Source organism: Panicum virgatum, chromosome 2K (genome assembly GCF_016808335.1).
Source record: "Panicum virgatum strain AP13 chromosome 2K, P.virgatum_v5, whole genome shotgun sequence".
Taxonomy (NCBI): domain Eukaryota; kingdom Viridiplantae; phylum Streptophyta; class Magnoliopsida; order Poales; family Poaceae; genus Panicum; species Panicum virgatum.
This window is the reverse complement of record NC_053137.1, coordinates 68362666-68389070: the sequence shown is the minus strand read 5'-3', so window position 1 is coordinate 68389070 and position 26405 is coordinate 68362666. Positions and strand designations below refer to the sequence as shown.

The 26405-nt window shown below is 45.6% G+C and overlaps 1 protein-coding gene across 3 annotated transcripts; it reads right to left on the bottom strand.

Moving 5' to 3' along the window:
- Positions 1 to 30: 30 nt before the first annotated feature.
- LOC120694929 (SNF2 domain-containing protein CLASSY 1-like) lies at positions 31 to 5785 on the bottom strand. 3 transcript variants are annotated; one of them, XM_039978255.1, is made up of 6 exons: positions 5592 to 5785; positions 4809 to 4906; positions 4483 to 4718; positions 3015 to 4376; positions 2169 to 2354; positions 31 to 2077 (listed from the first exon to the last, which is right to left on the bottom strand). In XM_039978255.1, exons 2-6 carry the CDS (start codon positions 4855 to 4857, stop codon positions 179 to 181), a joined length of 3732 nt encoding a protein of 1243 aa, XP_039834189.1. In that variant the 5' UTR covers positions 4858 to 4906; positions 5592 to 5785; the 3' UTR covers positions 31 to 178. The 3 variants fall into 3 exon arrangements, with proteins under 3 accessions (XP_039834189.1, XP_039834188.1, XP_039834190.1); XM_039978254.1 differs by having other exon boundaries at positions 4809 to 4903; XM_039978256.1 differs by having other exon boundaries at positions 2169 to 2324; positions 4809 to 4903.
- Positions 5786 to 26405: the final 20620 nt, after the last annotated feature.

The following is a 26405-nucleotide window of genomic DNA, read 5'->3' as shown; positions in this document are numbered from 1 at the left end:
CATAGGACGCAAACTGCAAAGAAACGCCCATCAGCAAAGCCAGCAGAAATATATAGCAACTTTCTCATCAGCAAAGATATAATCAGATAGGATTAGTTTATATTATACAAGAACAAACAAGCTAATAATAACATAAAAATATAACATCTCAACATTATATTAACAAAAGGAACGCCCATCAGTCCTGCTTCACTATCATATGGAAAGCTTTGGTCTCATCTTCATCAGCAAGCTCCTTCAGAACTTCATCATCGATTTCAGTCACATGGTTTTGCAAGGGGTACTCAACATAACGCCCAAAGAAGACCATTTTTGCAATCCAAGCTTTCCTCCTGTTGCTCTTGTACTTATCTTCCTCCCATGTCCCAGACGCCACAAGAAGGTAGACATATACCATTCTCTCCTGCCCAGGCCGGAATGCCCTTGCTATTGCCTGCATTGTCTTTGAATGGTTCCACTCTGAATCCAGCATCACCAGTCTCGATGCACCTATCAGACTGATACCCTCAGCACAGGCTGTTGTTGAAGCAAGCAGCACCTTCCTCTTTCCCTTTCTGTCGCTGTTGAATTTATCCATGACATCCGAGCGCACAGGGAGCTCTTGATCACCTTGCAACACCAGGACTTCCTCCCCAAGACGCCATCCAAACACAATCTCAATCAGCTTCACAAGAAAGTTTATCGGGGACACATTGTGACAAAATATCAGCACTCTCTCCCCTCTGAATGAGGACTTGTGCACAAGATCGATTACAAACTTTGACTTGCACCCAACAGCAAAACTCCGCTTGTACTTGTCAACTCTAGCTACTTCTTCTAGGGTAAAGTAAGTGCTAGCACACTTGGTTGTTTTTATAAGCCAAGGATGGATAGAAGCAATTGTGATGAGCAGCTCAACCTCCAGTGGGTAACGAGCATTGCCTGGTATGGGCATTGTTACTTTTGCCAGCACCTCTTCCTGGATGTCGGTGGGTTTCATGAAAAGGGTATACACACGAATCCCTGGAAGATTGTTCTGTTCTGTCCCTTCAAATGAATCGATGAATCCACGAGTAAGCTTGTTTAACACAGAGATGCCATCCACTCTGTCATCTATGCTACTAGACTCGATCTTTTGCCCCACTTTCTCCACAAAAATACGCCTTGCAAGTGCTTCTTGATGTTTACTAGTCCTTTTCTGTGCTTCCCTTTCCGCTTCTGGAACTAGCTCCATCATAACATCATTGACAAAACGAGGTCTGGCCAATGTTAAGGTGTTGAAATATTCTTCAAAGTTATTCTGGAAGACTGTACCGGACAAGAGAATTCTAAATTCAGTCTTCACCTTCATCAGTAGCTTTCTCAACTTCGATTTGTTGCTTCTTGGGTTGTGCCCTTCATCAAGGATCAGTAGCCCAGGGTTGTTCATAAGAACTTTCGCCATGAATGCCCGATGCTGCACTTTTGAGTTTTCTTTTGTAAGCGCTAAGAAAGAATGATATGTCATGAGAAGAATGCTTGGATCCTCATGCCACTTGCACAGTTTGTCCAGACTATCCATCATCCGCATCATTTTCCAGGATGGCTGGCGGAAGTTCTTCAAAAATGCCTGCATTTTTGAACTAAGAGTCCCCATTGCTTTGCCCCTTTTGTTAGAGTAGTGGAGCACATGTAAAGGAAGCGAAATGCCCCATTTCTCAAACTCTCTCCTCCACGTATGGATTGCAGCTTTTGGAGTAAGGACCAATGGTCGGCTTCTTGGGTGAACTTTCAAGTAACTGACAAGAAATGAAATCAGCAACAGTGTTTTACCCGCTCCTGGAGTATGTGCAACCACACAGCCACCTCGACTCTCTGTCGGATCATCCATTTCTTCAAGATGTAATGATCCTGCCAAGTTTTTCCATATAAATTCAAATGCTTTTCTTTGATGAGCATGTAGTTTTGGTTCAAGATCAGTGATCGAAGCCCACACATTCCCAGATCCCTTAAATTTGGAGAATTCTGGTGCACAGATCTCAAGAAAAGAAGGGTCAAGCACATGATCATGTTGACAAAATTCACTCCGTCCAGGCCTCTCATGGTCCTTACCAGTGAACTGCAAAGAACGAAAATATGAATCCAGTCGATAATGGGTCTCCAGTAAAATAAAGGGGAAAATGATAGTTTGATCTCTGTTTCGAAGCTACCATTGGTGGAAAGATATCCTTAGCCTCAGTGCACACAACGGGGCACAATCTGCAGGTTAGACCAAGTTGTTCATCCAGTATGCAGTCATGATGACAGTGTTCTCCTCTTTTTCCTAAATCAGTATCGCTGTCATCAGTGGCTTCTGAATCTGGCATCTGGAAGTCCAAATTTGTTATTGTATAACACTATAACCACAAAACAAAAGGTATCATATTTTCCTCTAAAGGACATTAAGTAATTTATGGCAAGTATGATTATCATGGAACTATGATAGAGTTCATTGAATCCTTGCGGACCTCCAAAAACTCATTTTGCTAGAAACCGGTCGAAATGATCAAAACCAACAAAATATTTCTATAGTAGAACATATTAAAAGTTTAGCTTGTAATGCGTAAATGTGTGCAAGAGAATTAAATTAGTTCATTTTATAATCCAGTTGGGTAAGTAACAGTACATGCCAAGGACATATCAAGCAAAATATAGAGATTTACTATTACTAATTTAATCATTTTAAAGCATTATTAGGAGAAAAAAAATAACACCCAAAGCTTTACACGTAGACTAGTTAGATATGTTGCATCCCTTTAATGTTGTTATCACTATGCTCTCTGAAATACTTTAATTTTGTACTTTGCAGTTCGAACAATACCCACCAACTTACTAATAGGAGGATTAACTCATATTGTGTACCGAAAAGTTTGAATCCCTTACTGTATATATACCTCAAATTATGGACAGTAGAACAAAGATATTCATAGACAGAGAGTAAAGCAAGCATTTGTATGTTCGCAAACTCTAAGGTCTTTTCAGAAAACAACTACAAAAGAAAATCATGCTTCACAAACCTGCTTTTTCTCAAGAAGTTCTAGTGACGCCAATGCATAGTCCATTTCTTTCCACAGTTCCTCAAACTCATCCTTCTCCTCTTGATTATCAGTGGAAGACGGCCATGTAAAATCCTCTTTTCGGTAAGCATTTCCGCTACAATTCATTATCTGGACATCTAGCTTAAAGTCAGAATCTCTCTCAATTTCACACTGGATATTTCCAATGCATTGCTCTATCATTTCGTTGTATTCTCTTTCACGCATGTGTCTCTTTCTTTTCCTACCCCTCTTTTGGCAGAATGCTGGTTCACTATTGCCACCTAGACTGTGAGATGAAGTAAAGGGCTTCAGTCGAAACGATAAAGGTGGACGACTGTACTTCTCCTTGTTCTTTGCAGGTGTATGTGGAATGTGAGAATCTGAGCATCTTTGCTCTGTTGCGTTCTTTTCTATTTCCACAGAGGTTGATTTTTCCTTTACAGGAAAAGAGCACTGCGATCTTTTCATCGGGTTCTTGCGCTGGCCCTCCATGGACCTTGGGTCTTGCTTGATCGTGAAAGGGCTGAAAGCTGTTTGCTTCACCCCAGAATTTCCTAGCACCTCTTCATTACCTGATTCTTCCTGAACTGGCGAATCCCAACTCAAATCACTCTCTGAATTTTCATTCATGGTAGATGATGTATTGTCCTCTTTCTTCTTGTAGGTTCGATTGAAATTAGGCGCATCATAACTAGTAAAGCGGTCTGGCTGAGTTTTCATACGCTTTGAGCGTCTCAAGTCCACACACTCGTATAAGACTTCAACATCTTGTCCACTATCCAATTCATCCATCTCTGTGGTACACCCGTATTCTGTAAGGTTGTGTTTATTAACCTGAATGACTGGAACCATTCTGATCCTTGGGCGTAAAGCTTCATCACGTGGCATGTATGATATTATATCCATGTTCTTGCTAAAACCTGGAGGTATGCTCATGGAATCAGCACTACACCGCACTTGATCTCTTTTGGTAATTTGATAAATGATCTTGCCTTCTACCACCTTGATGTTGAATTCCATTCCCCTCAGGATAGACAAAACTATCAGGTGTGTAACTTCTGTGGAGAATCTTGCACTTAACAGCTTGCTTCTATTATGATGGAGGCAATCCTTTGCAGAACTCCAATGGACGCTGCGATCCTGGAACTCCCCAGACTGGAGCTTTTGCAAGATGAAAACATCACCTATTGTCACCACCTCGGCTATTGTACCAGGTATCACTTTTCCTTTGCTGCCAGGGCACTGGTCTTTGTAGAAAATAACAGCAAACAAGCAGAGGCACTGGTCTGTGTGATGCTTTTTCATGATTTTGATGAGTCTTGCATCACGATACAATGGTACCTGTGCGCACAAGAAAACAAAGCATCTGTGAGATGATGCCATACATGTGAAAGATGTAATAAAGTGAATTTCTAAAATTATACAAATAAATAGTTAAGTGCCATACAGAAGATTTTGTTTCTCCTCTGGAACTTGCTTGCTTTACACAGACATCAGCACCTGGCCTGAGAACATGCGAGCAATCTAAGCAAGTTGCTTTTCTGGAATGTAACCGCAGATAGTCCCCATCAATATTATGCTCGACAGAGGATCCACAGCAGACAAATTTCACAAAGAGACCGCCATTCTGTATCCTTATAGAATTAACTCCATGCCATGATCCATTATGAAAGGCCTCGAATGCTGTGAGAAAAGTATGAATTGTGAGTTCTGTCCTATATCTGTCAGCAATGTTTGAAAGATATTAACAATGCTGGCACAACGGAAACTTACGAACTACACCGATGGGGTGGTTATGGTTGCCTATGGATCCCTTGATCATCTTGTCAGCAATATTAATTGAACCGCATGGTCACAAACTGAAGTGCCTGCTATAGACAAAAAGTTCATTACATACCAAAATGGAATTCTAAAGACAGTTACTAAGAATCTCCACAAGGCAAAGCGTCTTGGTTTACTGATGGCACTGCACGTGAGAAAAGGAATTCCCTTTTGTTTTCAGAAACAAAGATCATGGTGGCACAAGCACCATTCCATAAGTAAATGCGTTGTTATAGGGGTTTTTTTGGACATGTGTTGTTATAGTTATGCAAGATATTGCTGCCTACAGCACCAAACAACAATCCAAGCACGAATATCTTTTATGCTCTTAATGTTTTGCCCTATCTAGACTCTAGAAGCACGAGATATCCTACATTAAGGTAAAAATCAACAGGGCGATTGAATAGAAAACTACGGCAAGAGCGCACAAGGATCCTGTCTATGCTAGTAACAAAATTGATGCATTTGTGTGCAGAATAATAACAATGCATTCAATAGACAGAGTGACTGTAGCTAGGAAATAAGCTCTCGGATGGACAGGCGATTATTGTTCTAAGCAATTCCTCTGCGTATCAAGCAGAAATGGACCATTTTGCGACAAAGGATTCAGTTTGGTCACTCGAGGGCAGGCAAATAAAGAAGAGATGGGGAATGCAGAAGAAGGAAACCCCAATCTCCTAGAACGAGAGATTGCATTTCCATCCATCCGAGAAAGGTAGAGCTAGTGAGCTATGCCTTCTGCCAATCCGAAGTCCGGGTGGACAGGAACAGCGAGTCGGGCGGCGGACGGGCGGAGAAGAATAGCCGGAGATGGAGTCGGGAGTCAGGAGCTACAGAGTGACGATGGAGGGGAAGAAGATGAGATTGCGGAGGGCGGACTGCAAGAGCGAACAGTCGAGCACTCGAGTTGTTCACCTACACAAAACCTGCTGCCCTGCCTCGAGCAATGGCCGCAAGCCGCATGATATTTTATTTCATTGACTGTAGCTATGCAAAAATCTAAATTCCTTTCGTAATGTTTTAGTTAAGCTAACCTCAATGCAAGTTTTACATAGGATTTATGCGTATTAAATACAGTGACATGTTAGCATTTGTGATGATATGACAAGGTAATTAGGAAGAAATAAAGGGAATGAGTTTCATCCCGCTATGTATACATTGTTTTTAAGATTATGAAACTTATTAAAACTTGCATTGGGGTATTGAGTTTCATTTTATGTAATTAGGGCCAATTACATGCTTCACAATTAAATACTATGGCTAGTCTATAAAATCATAAGATAAAACTTTACATTGAAATCATTCCTTGTGGAGGTTTCATAAGAGTTCCGTGCACATTAAATAATGTGTCATGTTACTGTTTTAGACGGTGTGGTACTGGACTAAGGGGACATATTCTGTGCAATCAAGTTTATGGTGCAATCACCGTGCAATCTAATTAAAAAAAGTCTCAAAAAATTCTGAAAAAAATCTTGAATGTGCATCTCAACCTACTTCATCTATATATAAAATTTCAGGGTCAAATTCGTCCTCTTCTAGAAGTTAAAAAAAGACAAATTTTCTGACAAAAGTAATAGTTCAAATGCAACCTAAATTTGTCTTTTTTGTAACTTACAGAGGAGGACGATTTTGACCCTGAAATTTTATATATAGATGAAGTAGGTTGAGATGCACATTCAAGATTTTTTTCAGAATTTTGTGAGACTTTTTTTAGTTGGATTGCACGGTGATTGCACCATAAGCTTGATTGCACAGGATATGTCTCCCTGGACTAATGAGAAAAGATGAAATGAATTTTATTTATATGAAACCATATATGCAGGATTGCCAACTCTTGATGAGTTTTAGAATTAAATGTTGCGAGAGCCTTTGAAATAGCAAACATGAAATAATACATTGCGGAATGAGTTTCATCTACGGTTTCATTTGAGTTTTATTAATGTGGCACTTTTAGAAATAGCAAAATCAAACCACCCATTGGGATTGGACTGAGGGACCTTGTTCATTCACGAACTCAAATGTACTTAGATGGAGACTTTAACCTGTCTGCCCTTATGTAAAGTGCTGTCAACCTCCGTACCCCTAAAAAATTGACTCGCTCCTGTATACCCTACTGTCAAGTTTTCTTTTACCACAGTGCTCATCCGTCCACGTTCTGTTAGTAGTTAACGGTGGAGAAGCTCTGACAAGTGGGATCCAAGATCGAAAATGTCCATATTGCCCCTTACCCATCCATCTCTTTTCTCCCATCCCAATCGGACCTCTAGCGCCTGAAGACCGAGGGCCAATGGCGACGGCGCTAGCGCGCTCTGCTGAGGCGCCACCCAAAACCTGAGATGGCCGTGCGGGGACGCCGGCGCCGCCGCCGCCGCGTGCGCGGCCCTCTGAGGCACTACCGCGAACCCCGGAGAACCTTGCGGGGACGGCGGCGCCACCATTGACGCGCCCTGCTTCTTCGCCGCCATGGCGAACCCTGGAGCGCCTCGCGACGACTGCTGCAGGACCCATGGGGAGCGGCCAGGAGTTTAGGGCGGCCAGAGACGGTCAAGAGTTCGCCACGGCCGGCTGCGGGGCTGCGGGACCCACGGCCATGGGACCCTCGGCTCGCCGGCAGGGATGCAGGGGTGGGGGCTGTGCGGGCCGCGGCTCGCCGGTGGGGGATGCAGGGGAGGGCCCGCGGCTCGCCGCCACACTGGCTGTCATGTGCAGGGGAGGGCAAGAGGAAAGGGATAGAGGTGGGAGTTAAGGACAAAATTATCTTTTTCCAACTCCGTTAGCCACCGTTACAGTCCATTCCGTCTAAAAGTGCGTAGGGGTAAAGAAAACTTGGCAGCAGGGCATACAGGTGCGAGTTAATTTTTTGGAGGTTGGAGGGCATACAGGTTAAAGCCTCACTTAGATGACATAGTACTTTATGAAATCATGCAATGAAATTCTGCACCGAGAATAGCCTATAAATCCATTTTTCGGCATTAGTTTTATAGGATTTGTCGATGGATTAATTGGCAGCTTAAGCTACTTTTCATGGAACTCATTAAATTATATTAAATTATATGCCAATTAGTCAAAAAAAAATAGTGACGTGGCATGGAACTTATGACAGAGAAGAATAAGTTTCATAAGGAGGGAACAGCTTGTTTATGAGTCTGCAACCAAGCAAAATTGATGGTTGGTGCTGTCTGGTGTTTGCCACTGTGCCCCACGACATTGTGGTTCCAACACGAGGTATTCCTTTGCTGAACAACAAGGGAAGCCTTATGGTTGGAAGTTGGAACTCGTCATCTTTGGCAAGGGAGGAGACACGACAGAGAAAAGGCCAGGCAATGGAGCAGGCAGCCTTGATCACGTCGGATCTGCACCAACAAACTAGTATACATAGTCTAACAATGCACAATCTTATCGCATCCATTGCCGCAAGCAGACGGCTGAGACGGGTAGATAGTGAGAACAGTTTATGCAAAATAGAGGCCAGGCCATAACAGGGACTGCTCCAAGCCAGAATAATAACAGTACAAGCCATGCAAATGCCAGAATAGTGAGTACAGTGTCTCTGTGCCGGTTTGGCGGGATCTCTCGACTATCACGGCCTTGTTTGGTGCCCTTTGACTACTATTTAGAGATATTAAATGAATTCTAATTACAAAACAACCTCCACAATCATGGTATTTATCGGTACCCTGCAGCTGGGGTATCCACTCCTACTGTGTCAAGACTCGCGCAGTTATCTGTAAGTACGCCCTAAGGAGCTGAGCAGCTGGACCCCTGGGTCCGACTCCATCTCACCGGACCAACGGTCCCGGACCCGCTTCCCGCTCGGGGACGGGTCCGGTGTCACCACGTGTCCCAGAGGTGGAAATGCTCAGTACCTGTGGCCGTGGACCCGGACCCCCGCAGGTGGGTCCGGGACCTCCATGTGCCATCCGGACTCCCGCAGATGGGTCCGGGACCTCCACGTGCCATCCGGACTCCCGCAGATGGATCCGGAACCTCCACGTGCCTACCCGGACCCCCGTGAGCTCTCGGCTCAGCTAGCTGCTCGGGAGGGGTCCGGAGCCGCCACGTGTCACGCAGACGCGGGCGCGGGCGCAAGCCTTCCGCTGGAAGCTCCCTCACCCACCCGCATTAAGACGCGGGTGTGGCAGTACCGCCCTAATTAATCCGGCTCAAGTGCGCTAACCATCATCTTAAAGATAATCCCGGCTAACCCGCACTTCAAACGGAGTAATTCGGCAGTGCTGTCGGGTAAAGTCCCGAAGAATCCACCTGAGCGTCAATCGAACCCAAAGCTTACATGTAACCCACACGAAGGTGAGTCCAGAGAGTACAACAATTCACAAATACATTACATTACCGAGTCTTAACTTAATTATTACAAACCAGTTCGAACTCTGAAAGGTAACTAAAGTTCGAGATGAAAGTAGTTCAGAGTTCACTGCAGCGGAAATAAAACGAGTTCTAAACGACGATACATGATGTCATGATGAAGCCCGTACATGACATCACTCGGCATTGCCATCGTTGGCCGGAGTCGTATCCCACTCTACAGACCAACCAGGAGGCAGAGTACACGGCCAAGTCAAACTAGCAATCATGTCCTCAAAACTATCACCTGAAACAAAATTGAGCCACAAGCAAGGCAGAGTATGCTAATACTCAGCGAGGCTTACCCGACTAGGATATAAATAGCCCTCTAACTAGACATGCAAGGCTTTTGGCTTGAGGGGTTTGTCTTTGCCGAAAAGCAATTAAGAGTAAGTCCTTATTTTCCGATTTTAGCCTTCAAGTTCTAGTTTGATTAACCATTCTACATTAGCATCTACCCTAAAGCATACATGGTGAAAAACAATTATTTTTCATCATTCAATCATATTTCTCAGCATCATTGTTCCACTTCTTACTCTATGTGGCAAAAGGGTTAAGCAGTCTCAATATCCGTGAGAGACGGACGATTCGAATCGAATTTGTTAACCTGGCCAGGCAGACCTAAACACACGCATGGGGAATGCAATCACCCACGCGACTTTTCCCCTTTTTCCCCGGGCATGGAACAGGCCCACCACCCTAGGGTGCCCTGCACCTGTGCGTGACCATAGACCAGACAGTGGGGAGTATGTTCCACGGCCGGTTCCATCAGGTACTTAAGCTTACCGATTACCATATTCTCGGCATGTGGTTAGTACGTTCAAACGCTTAACCACCACTATCACACACCACGGCCTTATCCATTTTTGCTAAACAGACGGGGTATCACGAGTACAACAACCCCACCCGTAAACCTTATATTGCAGTGTGTAGCAGTCATTCAACTCCTATGAGCTCGCGAGTGACAGGAAATCACTCGACTTCTACCGAACCATTAGCATAGCCAACTAGCGATCTACACATACTAGTGTTCAAACATAGGTATCTAGGATCATGCAACTAAGGTTCCAAACAATTCCTGCAACTTAAATGCACAAATAAACAGGAATATGAATAGTTGCATAAATTTAGAATAGGTAGGACATGCTCCGGGGGCTTGCCTTCCTAAGCGGAGCTAGCCTTGGGCTCTTCTGAACCTTGGTTCAGGTCTTCAGTGGCTTCAGTTAGATTCACTTGAGCTTCACGCTGCTCACTCTCGGACTCCGGCACCAGCTCGTACGTACCGTCTGGGAGAGTAGTCGAATCTATATGAAATGCATATGCGTGAGTTACTTTAGTGATACGATTTATTCAATTCTTCACTAAAGAGTTGTAATCCAACACAACTTAAGATGATTTGCAAATATTCTATTACATCATTTTGGGCAATCATTTATAGAGTAATAATCGTTATAACTGGCGTCACAAAGTAACTAGGGTGGATTTTACCTTTTCTCCCTATGCAGCAAAAGAATGATTTTTCTCATTTATTACTAGGTTAAGCATGTCCTTATTATAATTAAAGTTACACAAAGATTCTGGGTTTGAAATTTTTATGCAAGGTACATATCTGAGTAACTTGCCTACTGTGAAAGTTTCAGCCCATTTCATGCAGCCTATTAACCATGAAAAATAAAATAAACAGCTACTACTAGAAACAAAAATGAATTTTACAGACTAAACTATGCAAGTACTGGTAATGAAATTTTAACTTAGTGTTGTTTACCTAAATATGAGCTTGCCATAAATTTTTCACAATTAAACAAGCTTTGTACAGGGCATGAAAAATAGTACAATGCGTAACTACATGGATCAAAATTAAAATCTACAGACTGTTATTGCAAGTTCCAGAGCCTCATCTTTTACAGCATGGTTATATACTCAAAGTTAACCCCTAGAAAAATTATTAGAATTTTTCATGTACAGAACTATTTTTAATGATTTAAAGTATCTATCCTTACCAAAAATCATTTGTTCCAGATTGACTTAACTAAAATTTCTCAAACTTTTTATTTAGACTCTGGGAACTAACATACAAGTACTGTAAAAGTTTTAACCCATGAAACACATCATTACAACTTGAATAAATAAAACTATCTATCTTAGGCATACATCAAGATTTAATTAAAATGACAGCTAGGAAAGTCAACTGTTCATGAAACTTTTACACAAGGCCAAACATCTAACATGTAACCCACTGACAAAAAATGGCTAATATCTCATGCTTGTAACTTGAGATCTAATATAAAGCAAATTTTCTTTGTATTTTAAATGAAGTAAAAACTCAGAACTGTTGAGTTTACATTTTTCCGATTTTTCTACGAATTTATATAGATTTTACAAGTTCGCTGTTTTGAAAAAAAGAAAAACAAAACCGACTCTCGCATATATGCCCCTGGGAGGTTTTGGGGAATTGCAAATAGGTCCCTGCCGGAGTTAACAGGGGAGGGGCGGACCTTGGCGGCCGAAATCCGGCGAGGTCGCTCGCCGGCGGCGAAGGGGAAGTGGGGGATTAGAACCAGGGGTTCAAGAGGAACATGTAGGTGGTCTCGGTGTGCGCTGGGGCGGTCCGTGGCGCACCGGCCACGGTGAGCAGGGGCAGGCGGCGGGTGGCTGTGGCGGCGGCGGCGCTCCGGCGAGGGAGGGGCAGCGAGGTCCGGCCGGGGAGGTTCACTGGGACATGTGGAAGCGGATGGAGCCTTTCTATTGGGGAGGGAGCGGCCGGAGCATAGGCCTCCGCGGAGGGGCGGCGGCCATGGCGCGTCGAGTGGCGACGGCCGCGTTCTGTGCCGAGGGGGGGCGCCGAGCAGCAATGGGTGGTTCGTTGAGCTGCCGGGGAAGGTGTGGAAGCTAGCTAGAGCGTGTGCTCGGGTGGAGGAGGGCCGGGAGCAGGGGCTCCACGGTGAGGTGTTCGCGGCGGCAAGGGCGGCCGCGGCCGGTTTCTGGGCAGGGCGCAGGGGAGCGCTCGTCTCTGGGCACGGGCTTGGGGCAGTGTGGGAGGAAAGGGGAGGGGGCAGGGATGGGTGCGCCTGTGAAATGGGATAGGGAGAGCAGCAGGGGCGGGCGCAGGGAGAAGAGACGCCAACGACTGTGCGCGTGGTCGTGCGGCAACGGCAGAGGCGGACGGCCGCGTGGCGTGCGCGAGCAGGGCCGTGGCAGCAGCGCGGGGCGGTTGCTGAGGCGAGCGGTGGCGTGTGCGCGCGCGGCATTGATGGCCGGCCGCGGTCAGTGGCTCGGCAGGGCACGGCCGACCCGTTTGGGCGCCACGGCGGTGAGGCGGCGCGTCGCCGTGCGCTTGGCGCGGCGTGTGCGTCAACGGGCAGGGCGCAGCGAGGACGGCGTGCGCGCTCAAGTGGGGTGGGGCGTCAGCGGCGCGGCACCGCGAGGCAGCAGCGAGGCAGCAGGGCAGCGAGCTCGCGGCAGCGGCGCAGCGAGCACTCGCGCGGCGCGCTCAAGTGCCTGCGCGCGCGCGCAGAGCAGAGAGGGGAGGGTCAGCGAGGGAGAGAGAGAAAAGAGAGAGAAAGGGAGTGGAGAGAGAGAAAACAAAGTCAGTGGTTTGACTCAGTCAAAACTCAAGATTTGCAATTGAAACTCGAAAAATTTTGAACACGAAAGTTGTTCGAAATTAAATTTCCTACAACTTTCCTTTCAGGCAAAAATTCATTTGAGCGATGGTTTGAAAGTTTAAAAATTCGAATTCAAGCTTAATGATCCCACTTGTCTTTCTGGGTTAACTCCAATTTTCATGTTATAACTTGAAAAACTTTGAATACAAAAGTTGTTTATCTTGTCAAACTCTACAACTTTCGTTTTGGGTAAAAGTTCATTTGAGCGACGTGTGAGAGTTGACTTTTTGGTTTATTTAACGGAATTTCGGCTTTTACGTGATCACCAAAACAGGGTTTACTATGTCATTTGATGTTAATGGCATGTTTAAACAGTGCTAAACACCGGAGGTGTTACAGCCTACCCCCCTTAAAAGAATCTCGTCCCGAGATTCAGATAAGCAAGCTAAGTGCATGAAAGAGGTGTACCTCCAGTTGAATTCAGAAGGCCGGGGAAATTTTGATTTAGGTAGCTTTCTGTTTCCCAGGTAGCTACCTCTTCGGTATGGTGACTCCATTGAATCTTGTACATTTTAACTGCTTTTCTTCGAGTGACCCTTTCCTTTTGATCAAGAACCTTGATAGGGTATTCGACATAAGAGAGATCTTGTTCTACCAATATTTCTGTTTGTTCAATGATCTCGGTGGGAACTCGAACACATTTCTTGAGTTGAGAGACATGGAAAACATCATGTACCGCTGCAAGTCGAGGAGGAAGTCGTAGTCTATAGGCTACGGGTCCACAAATCTCAGTGATCTCATAAGGGCCAACATATCGGAGAGCTAATTTGCCCTTCACGCTGAATCTCTGCACACCTTTGGTTGGCGAAACTCGAAGATAGACATGATTACCCACTTCGAATTGCAAAGGGTCACTTCTTTTATCAAAATAACTCTTCTGCCTAGACTGGGCGGCCTTTAAATTCTCTTGTATTACCCTCACCTTCTCTTCTGTCTCTGTTACGAGATCGGGCCCAAATACCACTCGTTCTCCGACTTGCGACTAGCTTAAAGGGGTACGACACCGTCGACCATATAAGGCCTCAAATGGTGCCATTTTCAAACTCTCTTGGTAACTATTGTTGTATGAGAACTCCGCTAGAGCTAGACATTTGTCCCAACTCTTGTCATAATGGATGACACAAGCTCTTAACATGTCCTCCAGGATTTGGTTTACCCGCTCAGTTTGTCCATCAGTTTGTGGGTGATAAGCTGAGCTTCGAATTAATTTTGTCCCAAGAGATACTTGCAACTGTTCCCAAAAACGTGCAACGAACTGTGCCCCACGATCAGAAATGATTGTCTTGGGTACCCCATGCAAGCAAACAATGCGATCGAGATAGATCTCAGCATACTTCTTGGCAGTGTAAGTAGTATGTACTGGAATGAAATGTGCCATCTTGGTTAGTCTATCCACGATAACCCAAATGGAATCATGCTTCTGGGATGTGTTGGGTAATCCAACAATGAAGTCCATACTTATGTCTTCCCATTTCCATGATGGGATAGGCGGAGGTTGAAGCAAACCGGCTACTCTCAAGTGGCTGGCTTTGACTCTCTGGCAGGTGTCGCATTCCGAGACATATTTAGCAATTTCCCTTTTCATCCTAGTCCACCAGAAATTTTGCCTAAGATCTTGATACATCTTGGTACTGCCCGGGTGAATAGAAAATTTGGAAAGATGTGCCTCGTCGAGAATTTGCTTCCGAAGATCATGATTTTTCGGAACAACTAAACGACTTTCAAACCATAGGACTCCGTTATGGTCCTGACGAAAACACTTATACTTCCTTTCTCCTTGAGAGAGTTTTTGTTTAATGATCCCCACACCTTTATCATGTAACTGGGCCAAAATGATTTGATCATGAAGAGTTGGTTCAACTGAGATGTGATTTAATGTGCCTTGGGGAATCATTTCCAACTGGAGCTTCCTCATCTCATGACAGAGGGTTTCCGAATAGGATTCCACGGATAGGCAATGGCAATGAGCTTTGCGACTTAGTGCATCTGCTACAACATTAGCCTTGCCTGGGTGATAGTGCACCTCAAGATCATAATCCTTGATTAATTCTAGCCACCGTCTTTGTCTCATATTTAGGTCAGCTTGAGTGAAGATATATTTGAGACTTTTGTGATCGGTGTAGATATTGCAATGAGTACCCATAAGATAATGCCTCCATATCTTTAGAGCATGAATGACAGCTGCTAATTCAAGGTCGTGAGTAGGATAATTCTATTCATGAGGTCGAAGAGCTCGTGACGCATAAGCAATAACCTTATTGTCTTGCATGAGCACACAACCAAGACCAGTACCCGACGCGTCACAATACACGTCAAAGGACTTGATATTATCAGGTTGAGCTAAGACAAGTGCTGTAGTCAACTGCTCCCTTAGGGTGTGGAAAGCCTTTTCACATTTTTCATCCCATACAAACTTTACTCCTTTCTTCAATAGTTCAGTCATTGGCTTAGCAATTCTGGAGAAATCCGGAATGAATCGGCGATAATATCCGGCTAAACCAAGAAAACTGCGAATCTGATGAACGGAGGTAGGAGGTTTCCAGTCCATCACCTCTTGCACTTTACTAGGATCCATAGCTATGCCTTCGCTGGAAATAGTGTGGCCCAAAAATTTCACACTATCTAGCCAGAATTCACACTTGGAAAATTTAGCATAGAGTTGATGGTCCCGAAGACGTTGGAGAACAATGCGCAGGTGCTTAGCATGGTCTTCCTCATTCTTGGAATAAATAAGGATGTCATCAATGAAAACCACGACGAACTTGTCGAGCTCAGGCATGAATACCGAGTTCATGAGATACATGAAGTAGGCATGTGCATTTGTGAGACCAAAAGACATGACTAAATATTCATATAGTCCATATCGCGTGGAGAAGGCGGTTTTAGGAATATCACATGGACGAATCTTGATCTAATGATAGCCGGAGCGAAGATCAATCTTTGAGAAAATTCTAGCTCCAGCCAGTTGGTCGAAGAGAACATCAATGCGGGGAAGGGGATATTTGTTTTTGATTGTCACCGCATTGAGAGGTCGGTAGTCCACACACAACCTCAAACTATCATCCTTTTTCTTTACAAAGAGGGCTGGACAACCCCAAGGTGATGCACTGGGGCGAATGAAGCCTTTGTCCAGAAGCGCTTGAAGTTGAACTTTTAACTCGGCCAACTCCTTAGGTGGCATTCTATATGGTCTCTTTGAGATAGGGGCAGTGCCTGGTTGTAGTTCAATAATAAACTCAATCTCTCTATCTGGTGGCATTCCTGGCAAGTCATCCGGGAACACATCGGTGTACTCGCATACCACAGGAATTTCTTCTAGGTTGGATGTGCTCATGGCAAATGCACAAGAATTGACACACTCTCGGAAGTGTAGGTAGAGAGTAGTGGCTCCGTATTTTGGTGAATTTAGTTCAACAGCTCTGGTGGAAATATCTATTATAACCCCATGCTGAGTCATCCAGTTCATCCCCAATATGATATCTATACCCTCAAGTGGTAGGAGTATAAGGTCGGTGTTGATGATTAGGCTACCCAACTTGATTGGCACAAGCCGTATTATTTGATTCGAAGCAATTTTACCCCCTGGGGTTGATATCATGTATGACCCTTTCGTGTGAATAAAATCCAAACCCACTTTTGCACCAAATTTTGCACCAATGAAACTATGCGATGCACCAGAATCAAATAATATAACTGCAGGCTTGTTGTGGATAGAAAATGTACCCGTCATCACTGGTGCGCCCTCAGGAAGTTCTGCAGGAGTGGTGAAATTGATACGGCCTTGCTTGACCTGAACAGTTTGCCTTCTGCCCTTGTTCTTGTTGTTCTGATTAAAGCCTTGGCCCTAGTTTTGTCGCTTGGGTTGCGGGCACTCATGGGCGAAATGAGTTGAGCTCCCACAATTGAAGCAACGATTTCCCTCACTTGGACGGGCTGGCGGTGGAGCAGTTGGCCTTGGGCCAGTTAACTGAGGAACAGGGAAACGTGCAACGCTCTGCAGCAGTGGAGGCCTGATAACCCAACGCCCTGGCTGAGGGGCTTTCTGAGGAATCTGGGGTGCAACATTCTGCACTACGCGATACCTCTGTGGCTGCGCACTAGAGGGTCCAGCTGGCGCTTTCCTCTTTTTCTCAGCACGGTGAGCCATGATACAGTCTTCTTGAGTGAGTGCGAGATTAACCAGCTCGTTGTATGTGTCTACCCTAATGGGGTTTAGTCGTTCCTTGAGCTTGGTGTTTAAGCCTCTACGAAAACGATCACGCTTCTTAACATCTGTGTCAGCATGACAGCCCGCGTACTGACAGAGATTGTTGAAAGCTTGGGCATATTGGAGAACTGTACGTGTCCCTTGAGTAAGAGCCAGGAACTCATTCAGCTTCCTATCCATGAGTCCTTCCGGAATATGGTGACCCCTGAATGCAGCCTTGAATTCATCCCAAGTGACAACTTGATCAGCTGGGAGCATGCCGAGGTAGTTATCCCACCAAAGACGTGCCGAACCGCGAAGCTGTTGCGCGGCAAAGCGAGCCTTGTTTTGCTCTGAGCATGGTGCCAGAAGTAGTGAAAACTTGGACTCAATTGTGCGAATCCAAGCATCCGCATCCAGTGGCTCTTCTGTCTTGTTGAACAGAGGGGGCTGAGTCGCCAAGAATTCCGGGTAACCAGCAGCTTGAGGTTGCTGAACATTGGGTCCACCCCTCTGTTGTTGCTGTTGTTGTTGTCCCTGGACGAGTTGACGGAGTAACTCGGTTTGGGCGGCCAGATATTCCGCAAAGTTGGGTGGCGTTGGTGGCGGTCGCTGCGAACTGCTACCATTCACGTCCCCGAAATCCTCAGGGTTGCCACGTGTCGCTCCCACCATCTGGAACGGAAAATTCTCTCATTAGTAAGGTGACATATGACTTCCCCCAAGTACAAAGGGTAAGCGCGGAAAAGTAGAACGGGAACGAGTATGATAACAATAGGGACAGCAACGCTGTTCGTTACAAGAAAATCCATAACTTGCACTCTGTTCATTGAAATGCGCCCAAAATTTTGCAGCAGATAGATAAATTATCAAACTACAACTTTGGTATTCAACTCCAAAGCTAAATCGATAGTTAAGGTGGGCGAAAAATGCAATTTCTGCCATTCTGTCCAGTCTGCTTTTCCGCAGGCCGAAGTACACTGTTCTGGCCATAACTTTTGGCACACAAGTCTAATGATGCTGAAATTTTGTGAGCAGCTAGATCATGAAATTCAGAACAACTTTGGTATTCAACATACAGCCCAGAAATGCAAAGAAACATGAATAAATATTTAGACCAGTTTCTGCAGCGATCGATTCAACTGCAATGAAACCATTACAACCATCCATCAAGTTCTTAGCCAAAGCCTAAGCGATTAAGGTACTTTTACATATGAGTGGTACTCTTTTACAAAAGCGAGGTACTCAACTCTCAATTAGCCTATTACATCTCCATCCAAAGTTAGGCTACCCTATAGAGGAGTATGCGCGAAAGACTACTTAAGACATCATCTAAAAGTCGTTCAGGTTGTTGACTGAAGACTCGCTCCTCACTGGTGAGTGAGCTCACAGAAGTGGTGGCAGGGGCACTCCAGACATAGTGTCAAGTCCTGAGATACCCTGAACCTCCTGGGGCTCCTCCTCCATGGCCTCGGGCTGGGCCTGCTGAGCCTCTAACATCTCAATGTGGTCAAAGGCAGCATTCAGCTGAACCTGTTGGGCAGTGAACTGCTGCTCCAGAAGTGCAAAGTCAGCATCCCTATTGTCCAAGAGAACATCACGCTCCTCAATGAGACCCTCAAGTTGGCCAACATGGGCATCAAGATCCCTGATCTGCTCATTCTTAGCAATCACTATCTCATGGCTGGTCCGTGCTGAAGCAATGATCTGGGTCATGGCCTTAGCCTGTAAAGTCTGCAAGCGGTAGAGTGCATTCATGCACTTCACTGTCATGGAGATAGTCTCTGCAGCTCTGTTTTGCTGAAGGTACACAGTGTGTCCGACCCGACTAAGCCAGTTAGGGTCATTGGGCTGCTCTGCTGGGAAGAGGCCAATAGGAGCTAGTGTGACAGCTGCATAATTCTTCTCACAAAACTTGTTGAGTGCTGTCATGGCTGCAACTTCCCAATTGTCAACCAGATGGTGTCCAACTACCTCCAGCTCCAAGGAAGCCCAGTGAGTGGGAAAAGGGTGGGGAGCATGAGTCATGCGCACTCGACAGCGCGCAACTCCCATCTCATGGAACTCCTCGCCCACATAGCGCGGGGGACTGGGATATCCGGCATCACGCATCACTTCCCAAAGAATGGAGGGAAAACCCTGCCAGTGTGTGCACTCGGAGTGTGCACGCCCATCCTCATCAAACACTAGGAGAGCAGGGGCAGCCATCTGTACAAATAGATATGCACAAGTGAGTGATGGCTAAAACAGATTTTGGGTAGTGCACGAAAACGAGTATAACGGGAAGCACATAGCTCTAAAAATTATCAAAATTTACAAGAACATTCCTTAGGTTCTTAGGCACAACTTTTCTAGTCAACTCAAGAGCTAGATTAGAGCCTAAGAAGGTCCTATCCTTATAGTTTGCTTTGCTGTCAGCCCAGAATTTTCAGTGACCAGAGAGCTAGTAAACTGAGTGCTGAGAACAAACCACTAAGCCTAAAATCACCAAATTTTTACAAAAGCTTGGTGAGTAAATTGGGCACAAGTTTTGTGTTGAACACATCTACAGAAAACATCTCTAGGAAGACCTAAAAATTCGTGCAACACAGGTGTTCAAAGCTGACAGCAAAACAGGGTGTCAAAGTTTCTAGTGTACCCCAATGTATACAAGTCGAAAAATTCTCAATTTTACACAGAAGATAGTAGACAAGTTTTGGGGCAAAATCATCCACTGGCACTTCTACATATGGAGTCATCAACCATGTCAATTAAATCCATCTTCCAGGGTATAGCAGAAATGACCGATTTCTAGATAGACCTTAATTTAGAGAAGATGAACCGTGCTCACGTGCAAATCTTAACCTTGCTGACTAACCCACATCTATTTTCAGTGGCTTTCAATTATAAGAGTATGATGCATGCACGACCTATTCGTCCTCCCAAGAAAAACAATTGCCAAATAATTTTGGACTTACGGGGTTAGCACTGGTGGCATGACACAATTTACGTCTCTCCCTATATCTATATTTCTAGCCGAGTTCTAACCGTGCTTAACTTACGTAATCGCGGTTAGTGTACCTGCAGAAAATTGACAGATATATTCATTGAACCTTTCATGCCAGCACACATGAAAGCGTCCCCATACATTACCGCTCACTATAGAAGCGGCATCCATGCGTCCAACACTGCATGGACAGCGCTCATACGCTACCGAGGTGACGTATTCACGGTTTCTTTTTACTCCCAATATAATCGACCGATGGTCGGTATATTGGCAGCAGCTCAAGTAGGCCACTGCTTGAGCACAGCGTTCGGTTCGCATCACCGACGGGAAGGTCAGACTCCCACAGCTGACTGAGTATACTTTACTCCCAATATAGCCAACTAATAGTTGGTATATTGGCAGCACCTCAAGTAAGTCACTGCTTGAGGGTAGCGTTCGGCTCGTATCACCGACGAGAAGGTCAAACTCTCTCAGTTGACTGAGGATTCTTACCGTCTTACCTTAGCGTAGGTGCGTCGTTACATAATGTAAAATACTAAATTTAAAGTACAGAAGAAATGTGCTGGAAGTCAGTTATAAATAAACCATAAGTTAGATAGCCACCTAAAAACTCCCATAATATTCCCTAGGGCTTTACGTACTATACACAATCCTTAACGAACCAATGTATTTACCAAACGCGATTATGTGGCTAAGTTTTAAGTAAAACTTTTAAAATCTAGTCGCACTCTCGGGTGTGTGCTTTGTTCGGCTCTGATACCAGCTGTGGCAGTACCGCCCTAATTAATCCGGCTCAAGTGCGCTAACCATCATCTTAAAGATAACCCCGGCTAACCTGCACTTCAAACGGAGTAATTCGGCAGTGCTGTCGGGTAAAGTCCCGAAGAATCCACCTGAGCGTCAATCGAACCCAAAGCTTACATGTAACCCACACGAAGGTGAGTCCAGAGAGTACAATAATTCACAAATACATTACATTACCGAGTCTTAACTTAATTATTACAAACCAGTTCGAACTCCGAAATGTAACTAAAGTTCGAGATGAAAGTAGTTTAGAGTTCACTGCAGCGAAAATAAAACGAGTTCTAAACGACGATACATGATGTCATGATGAAGCCCGTACATGACATCACTCGGCATTGCCATCGTTGGCCGGAGTCGTATCCCACTCTACCGACCAACCAGGAGGCAGAGTACACGGCCAAGTCAAACTAGCAATCATGTCCTCAAAAGTATCACCTGAAACAAAATTGAGCCACAAGCAAGGCTGAGTATGCTAATACTCAGCGAGGCTTACCCGACTAGGATATAAATAGCCCTCTAACTAGACATGCAAGGCTTTTGGCTTGAGGGGTTTGTCTTTGCCGAAAAGCAATTAAGAGTAAGTCCTTATTTTCCGATTTTAGCCTTCAAGTTCTAGTTTGATTAACCATTCTACATTAGCATCTACCCTAAAGCATACATGGTGAAAAACAATTATTTTTCATCATTCAATCATATTTCTCAGCATCATTGTTCCACTTCTTACTCTATGTGGCAAAAGGGTTAAGCAGTCTCAATATCCGTGAGAGACGGACGATTCGAATCGAATTTGTTAACCTGGCCAGGCAGACCTAAACACACGCATGGGGAATGCAATCACCCACGCTACTTTTCCCCTTTTTCCCCGGGCATGGAACAGGCCCACCACCCTAGGGTGCCCTGCACCTGTGCGTGACCATAGACCAGACAGTGGGGAGTATGTTCCACGGCCGGTTCCATCAGGTACTTAAGCTTACCGATTACCATATTCTCGGCATGTGGTTAGTACGTTCAAACGCTTAACCACCACTACCACACACCGCGGCCTTATCCATTTTTGCTAAACAGACGGGGTATCACGAGTACAACAACCCCGCCCGTAAACCTTATATTGCAGTGTGTAGCAGTCATTCAACTCCTATGAGCTCGCGAGTGACAGGAAATCACTCGACTTCTACCGAACCATTAGCATAGCCAACTAGCGATCTACACATACTAGTGTTCAAACATAGGTATCTAGGATCATGCAACTAAGGTTCCAAACAATTCCTGCAACTTAAATGCACAAATAAACAGGAATATGAATAGTTGCATAAATTTAGAATAGGTAGGACATGCTCCGGGGGCTTGCCTTCCTGAGCGGAGCTAGCCTTGGGCTCTTCTGAACCTTGGTTCAGGTCTTCAGTGGCTTCAGTTAGATTCACTTGAGCTTCACGCTGCTCACTCTCGGACTCTGGCACCAGCTCGTACGTACCGTCTGGGAGAGTAGTCGAATCTATATGAAATGCATATGCGTGAGTTACTTTAGTGATACGATTTATTCAATTCTTCACTAAAGAGTTGTAATCCAACACAACTTAAGATGATTTGCAAATATTCTATTACATCATTTTGGGCAATCATTTATAGAGTAATAATCGTTATAACTGGCGTCACAAAGTAACTAGGGTGGATTTTACCTTTTCTCCCTATGCAGCAAAAGAATGATTTTTCTCATTTATTACTAGGTTAAGCATGTCCTTATCATAATTAAAGTTACACAAAGATTCTGGGTTTGAAATTTTTATGCAAGGTACATATCTGAGTAACTTGCCTACTGTGAAAGTTTCAGCCCATTTCATGCAGCCTATTAACCATGAAAAATAAAATAAACAGCTACTACTAGAAACAAAAATGAATTTTACAGATTAAACTATGCAAGTACTGGTAATGAAATTTTAACTGAGTGTTGTTTACCTAAAGATGAGCTTGCCATAAATTTTTCACAATTAAACAAGCTTTGTACAGGGCATGAAAAATAGTACAATGCGTAACTACATGGATCAAAATTAAAATCTACATACTGTTATTGCAAGTTCCAGAGCCTCATCTTTTACCAGCATAGTTATATACTCAAAGTTAACCCCTAGAAAAATTATTAGAATTTTTCATGTACAGAACTATTTTTAATGATTTAAAGTATCTATCCTTACCAAAAATCATTTGTTTCAGATTGACTTAACTAAAATTTCTCAAACTTTTTATTTAGACTCTGGGAACTAACATACAAGTACTGTAAAAGTTTTAACCCATGAAACACATCATTACAACTTGAATAAATAAAACTATCTATCTTAGGCATACATCAAGATTTAATTAAAATGACAGCTAGGAAAGTCAACTGTTCATGAAACTTTTACACAAGGCCAAACATCTAACATGTAACCCACTGACCAAAAATGGCTAATATCTCATGCTTGTAACTTGAGATCTAATATAAAGCACATTTTCTTTGTATTTTAAATGAAGTAAAAACTACTGAGCAAATGAAAAAGTGAATGAAACGAAAGTTGTAGATCTAGCCACAAGGAACTCAGAAGAGTTGAGTTTACATTTTTCAGATTTTTCTACGAATTTATATATATATTACAAGTTCGCTGTTTTGAAAAAAAAAGAAAAACCAAACCAACTCTCGCATATATGCCCCTGGGAGGTTTTGGGGAATTGCAAATAGGTCCCTGCCGGAGTTAACAGGGGAGGGGCGGACCTTGGGGGCCGAAATCCGGCGAGGTCGCTCGCCGGCGGCGAAGGGGAAGTGGGGGATTAGAACCAGGGGTTCAAGAGGAACACGTAGGTGGTCTCGGTGTGCGCTGGGGCGGTCCGTGGCGCACCGGCCACGGTGAGCAGGGGCAGGCGGCGGGCGGCTGTGGCGGCGGCGGCGCTCCGGCGAGGGAGGGGCGGCGAGGTCCGGCCGGGGAGGTTCACTGGGACATGTGGAAGCGGATGGAGCCTTTCTATTGGGGAGGGAGCGGCCGGAGCATAGGCCTCCGCGGAGGGGCGGCGGCCATGGCGCGTCGAGCGGCGACGGCCGTGTTCTGTGCCGAGGGGGGGCGCCGGGCAGCAATGGGTGGTTCGTTGAGCTGCCGGGGAAGGTGTGGAAGCTAGCTAGAGCGTGTGCGCGGGTGGAGGAGGGCCGGGAGCAGGGGCTCCACGGTGAGGTGTTCGCGGCGGCAAGGGCGGCCGCGGCCGGTTTCTGGGCAGGGCGCAGGGGAGCGCTCTGCTCTGGGCACGGGCTTGGGGCAGCGTGGGAGGAAAGGGGAGGGGCAGGGATGGGTGCGCCTGTGAAATGGGATAGGGAGAGCAGCAGGGGCGGGCGCAGGGAGAAGAGACGCCGACGACTGTGCGCGTGGTCGTGCGGCAACGGCAGAGGCGGACGGCCGCGTGGCGTGCGCGAGCAGGGCCGTGGCAGCAGCGCGGGGCGGTCGCTGAGGCGAGCGGTGGCGTGTGCGCGCGCGGCATTGATGGCCGGCCGCGGTCAGCGGCTCGGCAGGGCACGGCCGGCCCGTTTGGGCGCCATGGCGGCGAGGCGGCGCGTCGCCGTGCGCTTGTCGCGGCGTGTGCGTCAACGGGCAGGGCGCAGCGAGGACGGCGTGCGCGCTCAAGTGGGGTGGGGCGTCAGTGGCGCGGCACCGCGAGGCAGCAGCGAGGCAGCAGGGCAGCGAGCTCGCGGCAGCGGCGCAGCGAGCGCTCGCGCGGCGCGCTCAAGTGCTTGCGCTCGCGCGCAGAGCAGAGAGGGGAGGGTCAGCGAGGGAGAGAAAGAAAAGAGAGAGAAAGGGAGTGGAGAGAGAGAAAAGAAAGTCAGCGGTTTGACTCAGTCAAAACTCAAGATTTGCAATTGAAACTCGAAAATTTTTGAACACAAAAGTTGTTCAAAATTAAATTTCCTACAACTTTCCTTTCAGGCAAAAATTCATTTGAGCGATGGTTTGAATGTTTAAAAATTCGAATTCAAGCTTAATGATCCCACTTGTCTTTCAGGGTTAACTCCAATTTTCATGTTATGACTTGAAAAACTTTGAATACGAAAGTTGTTTATCTTGTCAAACTCTGAAACTTTCGTTTTGGGTAAAAGTTCATTTGAGCGACGTGTGAGAGTTGACTTTTTGGTTTATTTAACGGAATTTCGGCTTTTACGTGATCACCAAAACAGGGTTTACTGTGTCATTTGATGTTAATGGCATGTTTAAACAGTGCTAAACACCGGAGGTGTTACAGCGGACGCAAGCCTTCCGCTGGAAGCTCCCTCACCCACCCGCATTAAGTGCGAGTGGTTGAGGCGTGCTCTGCTGCCGCTGGGCACGGGGCAGCTTTTGTCAGTCCACACTGTGGATCGCCAGTTACCGAGACGGCTCGTCAGTTACCAAGGCAAGCATTAAAGACTCAGCGCCGCGCGCATGGGCGACGAGTCATGATGACCAGCTACTGACTGGAGCAACAGTGCACGCTGCTACAGTGACTGAGTCAGTAGTTCGGCGCTTCATCATGACCTCGACGCGCGGCTGCAGAGGCTAGACTCTACTCCGACATGACAGCTCAAGACCATCCCTGGTCAGAAGATACGCACGAAAGCCGACGACAAGATCTCCGGATCTGAGGCATTGAAGGCCAAACGTGTAGTTTATAATATATCGCCGGATCCACATGTCGGGGCCCCGCTCAGTGTACGTGCTCCCCTTGGACATATAAAAAGGAGAGCACGCCCGCTAAAACACATATACACACAGATCCTCAGACTCTCTCGAGACTCAGCTGGAGAGCGCAAGCAATACAACACACAGTGGACGTAGGGTATTACGCTCCGGCGGCCCGAACCACTCTAAACCAGCTGTGTTTATCGTGTTCTTGAGCGAGATCGAACTAGGACTAGCTAACCCCCGAGTACACACCCTCGGGGCTTAGGCGGGTGACTTCCGCGCACCCGGTTGTGGTTTGCAGCACCACGACAGTACTGTAGCATGAGCTGTAGCTAATAAGGTCTTTGACCGCATAATCGGAGGATGATTTGAGATGGTTACTGTAGCATTACTGTAGCCAATCATGATAGAACTTGACTCATTAGATTCGTCTAAAAAAATTACACCTATCTATAAAAAATTTTTACAAATAAACTCTGTTTAGTACTCCATGCATACTTTTGTCTTTTTGTAAAAAGAATTTGAGGGTGAAACCAAACATGGCCCACAGAACCAGTTCTTCCATTTCCAAGGAAATACTCATGTAAACACACCATTTTTTTCGAAACGAGGCGAGCCCCATTTCCATTCCATGAACCGGAAATACCATGAGTTCTTACAGCCAGAAGCAGGTAAAGAAAAACAAAACTTGCTAAAAAAAAAAGGTAAAGAAGAACAAAAGGAACGAAGTGCCCCCCCCCCCCGCGGCGCGCAACCTAACTGAATCAGTGAAAATATATGCATTACCTACTACAACCTGATTTTCCTAACCAAACTCGATGTCATGGCAACCAAACTGGTGCACACATTCAATTTCGATGGTGATACTATCGAAAT

Coding starts and splice junctions, on each gene's coding strand:
- LOC120694929 (XM_039978255.1), bottom strand. CDS start 4,857: ATGATCAAGGGATCCATAGGCAACCATAACCACCCCATCGGTGTAGTT. Junction 4,377..4,482: donor GAGGAGAAACAAAATCTTCT/GTATGGCACTTA, acceptor TTGTGCGCACAG/GTACCATTGTATCGTGATGC. Junction 2,355..3,014: donor AACTTCTTGAGAAAAAGCAG/GTTTGTGAAGCA, acceptor TTGTGGTTATAG/TGTTATACAATAACAAATTT.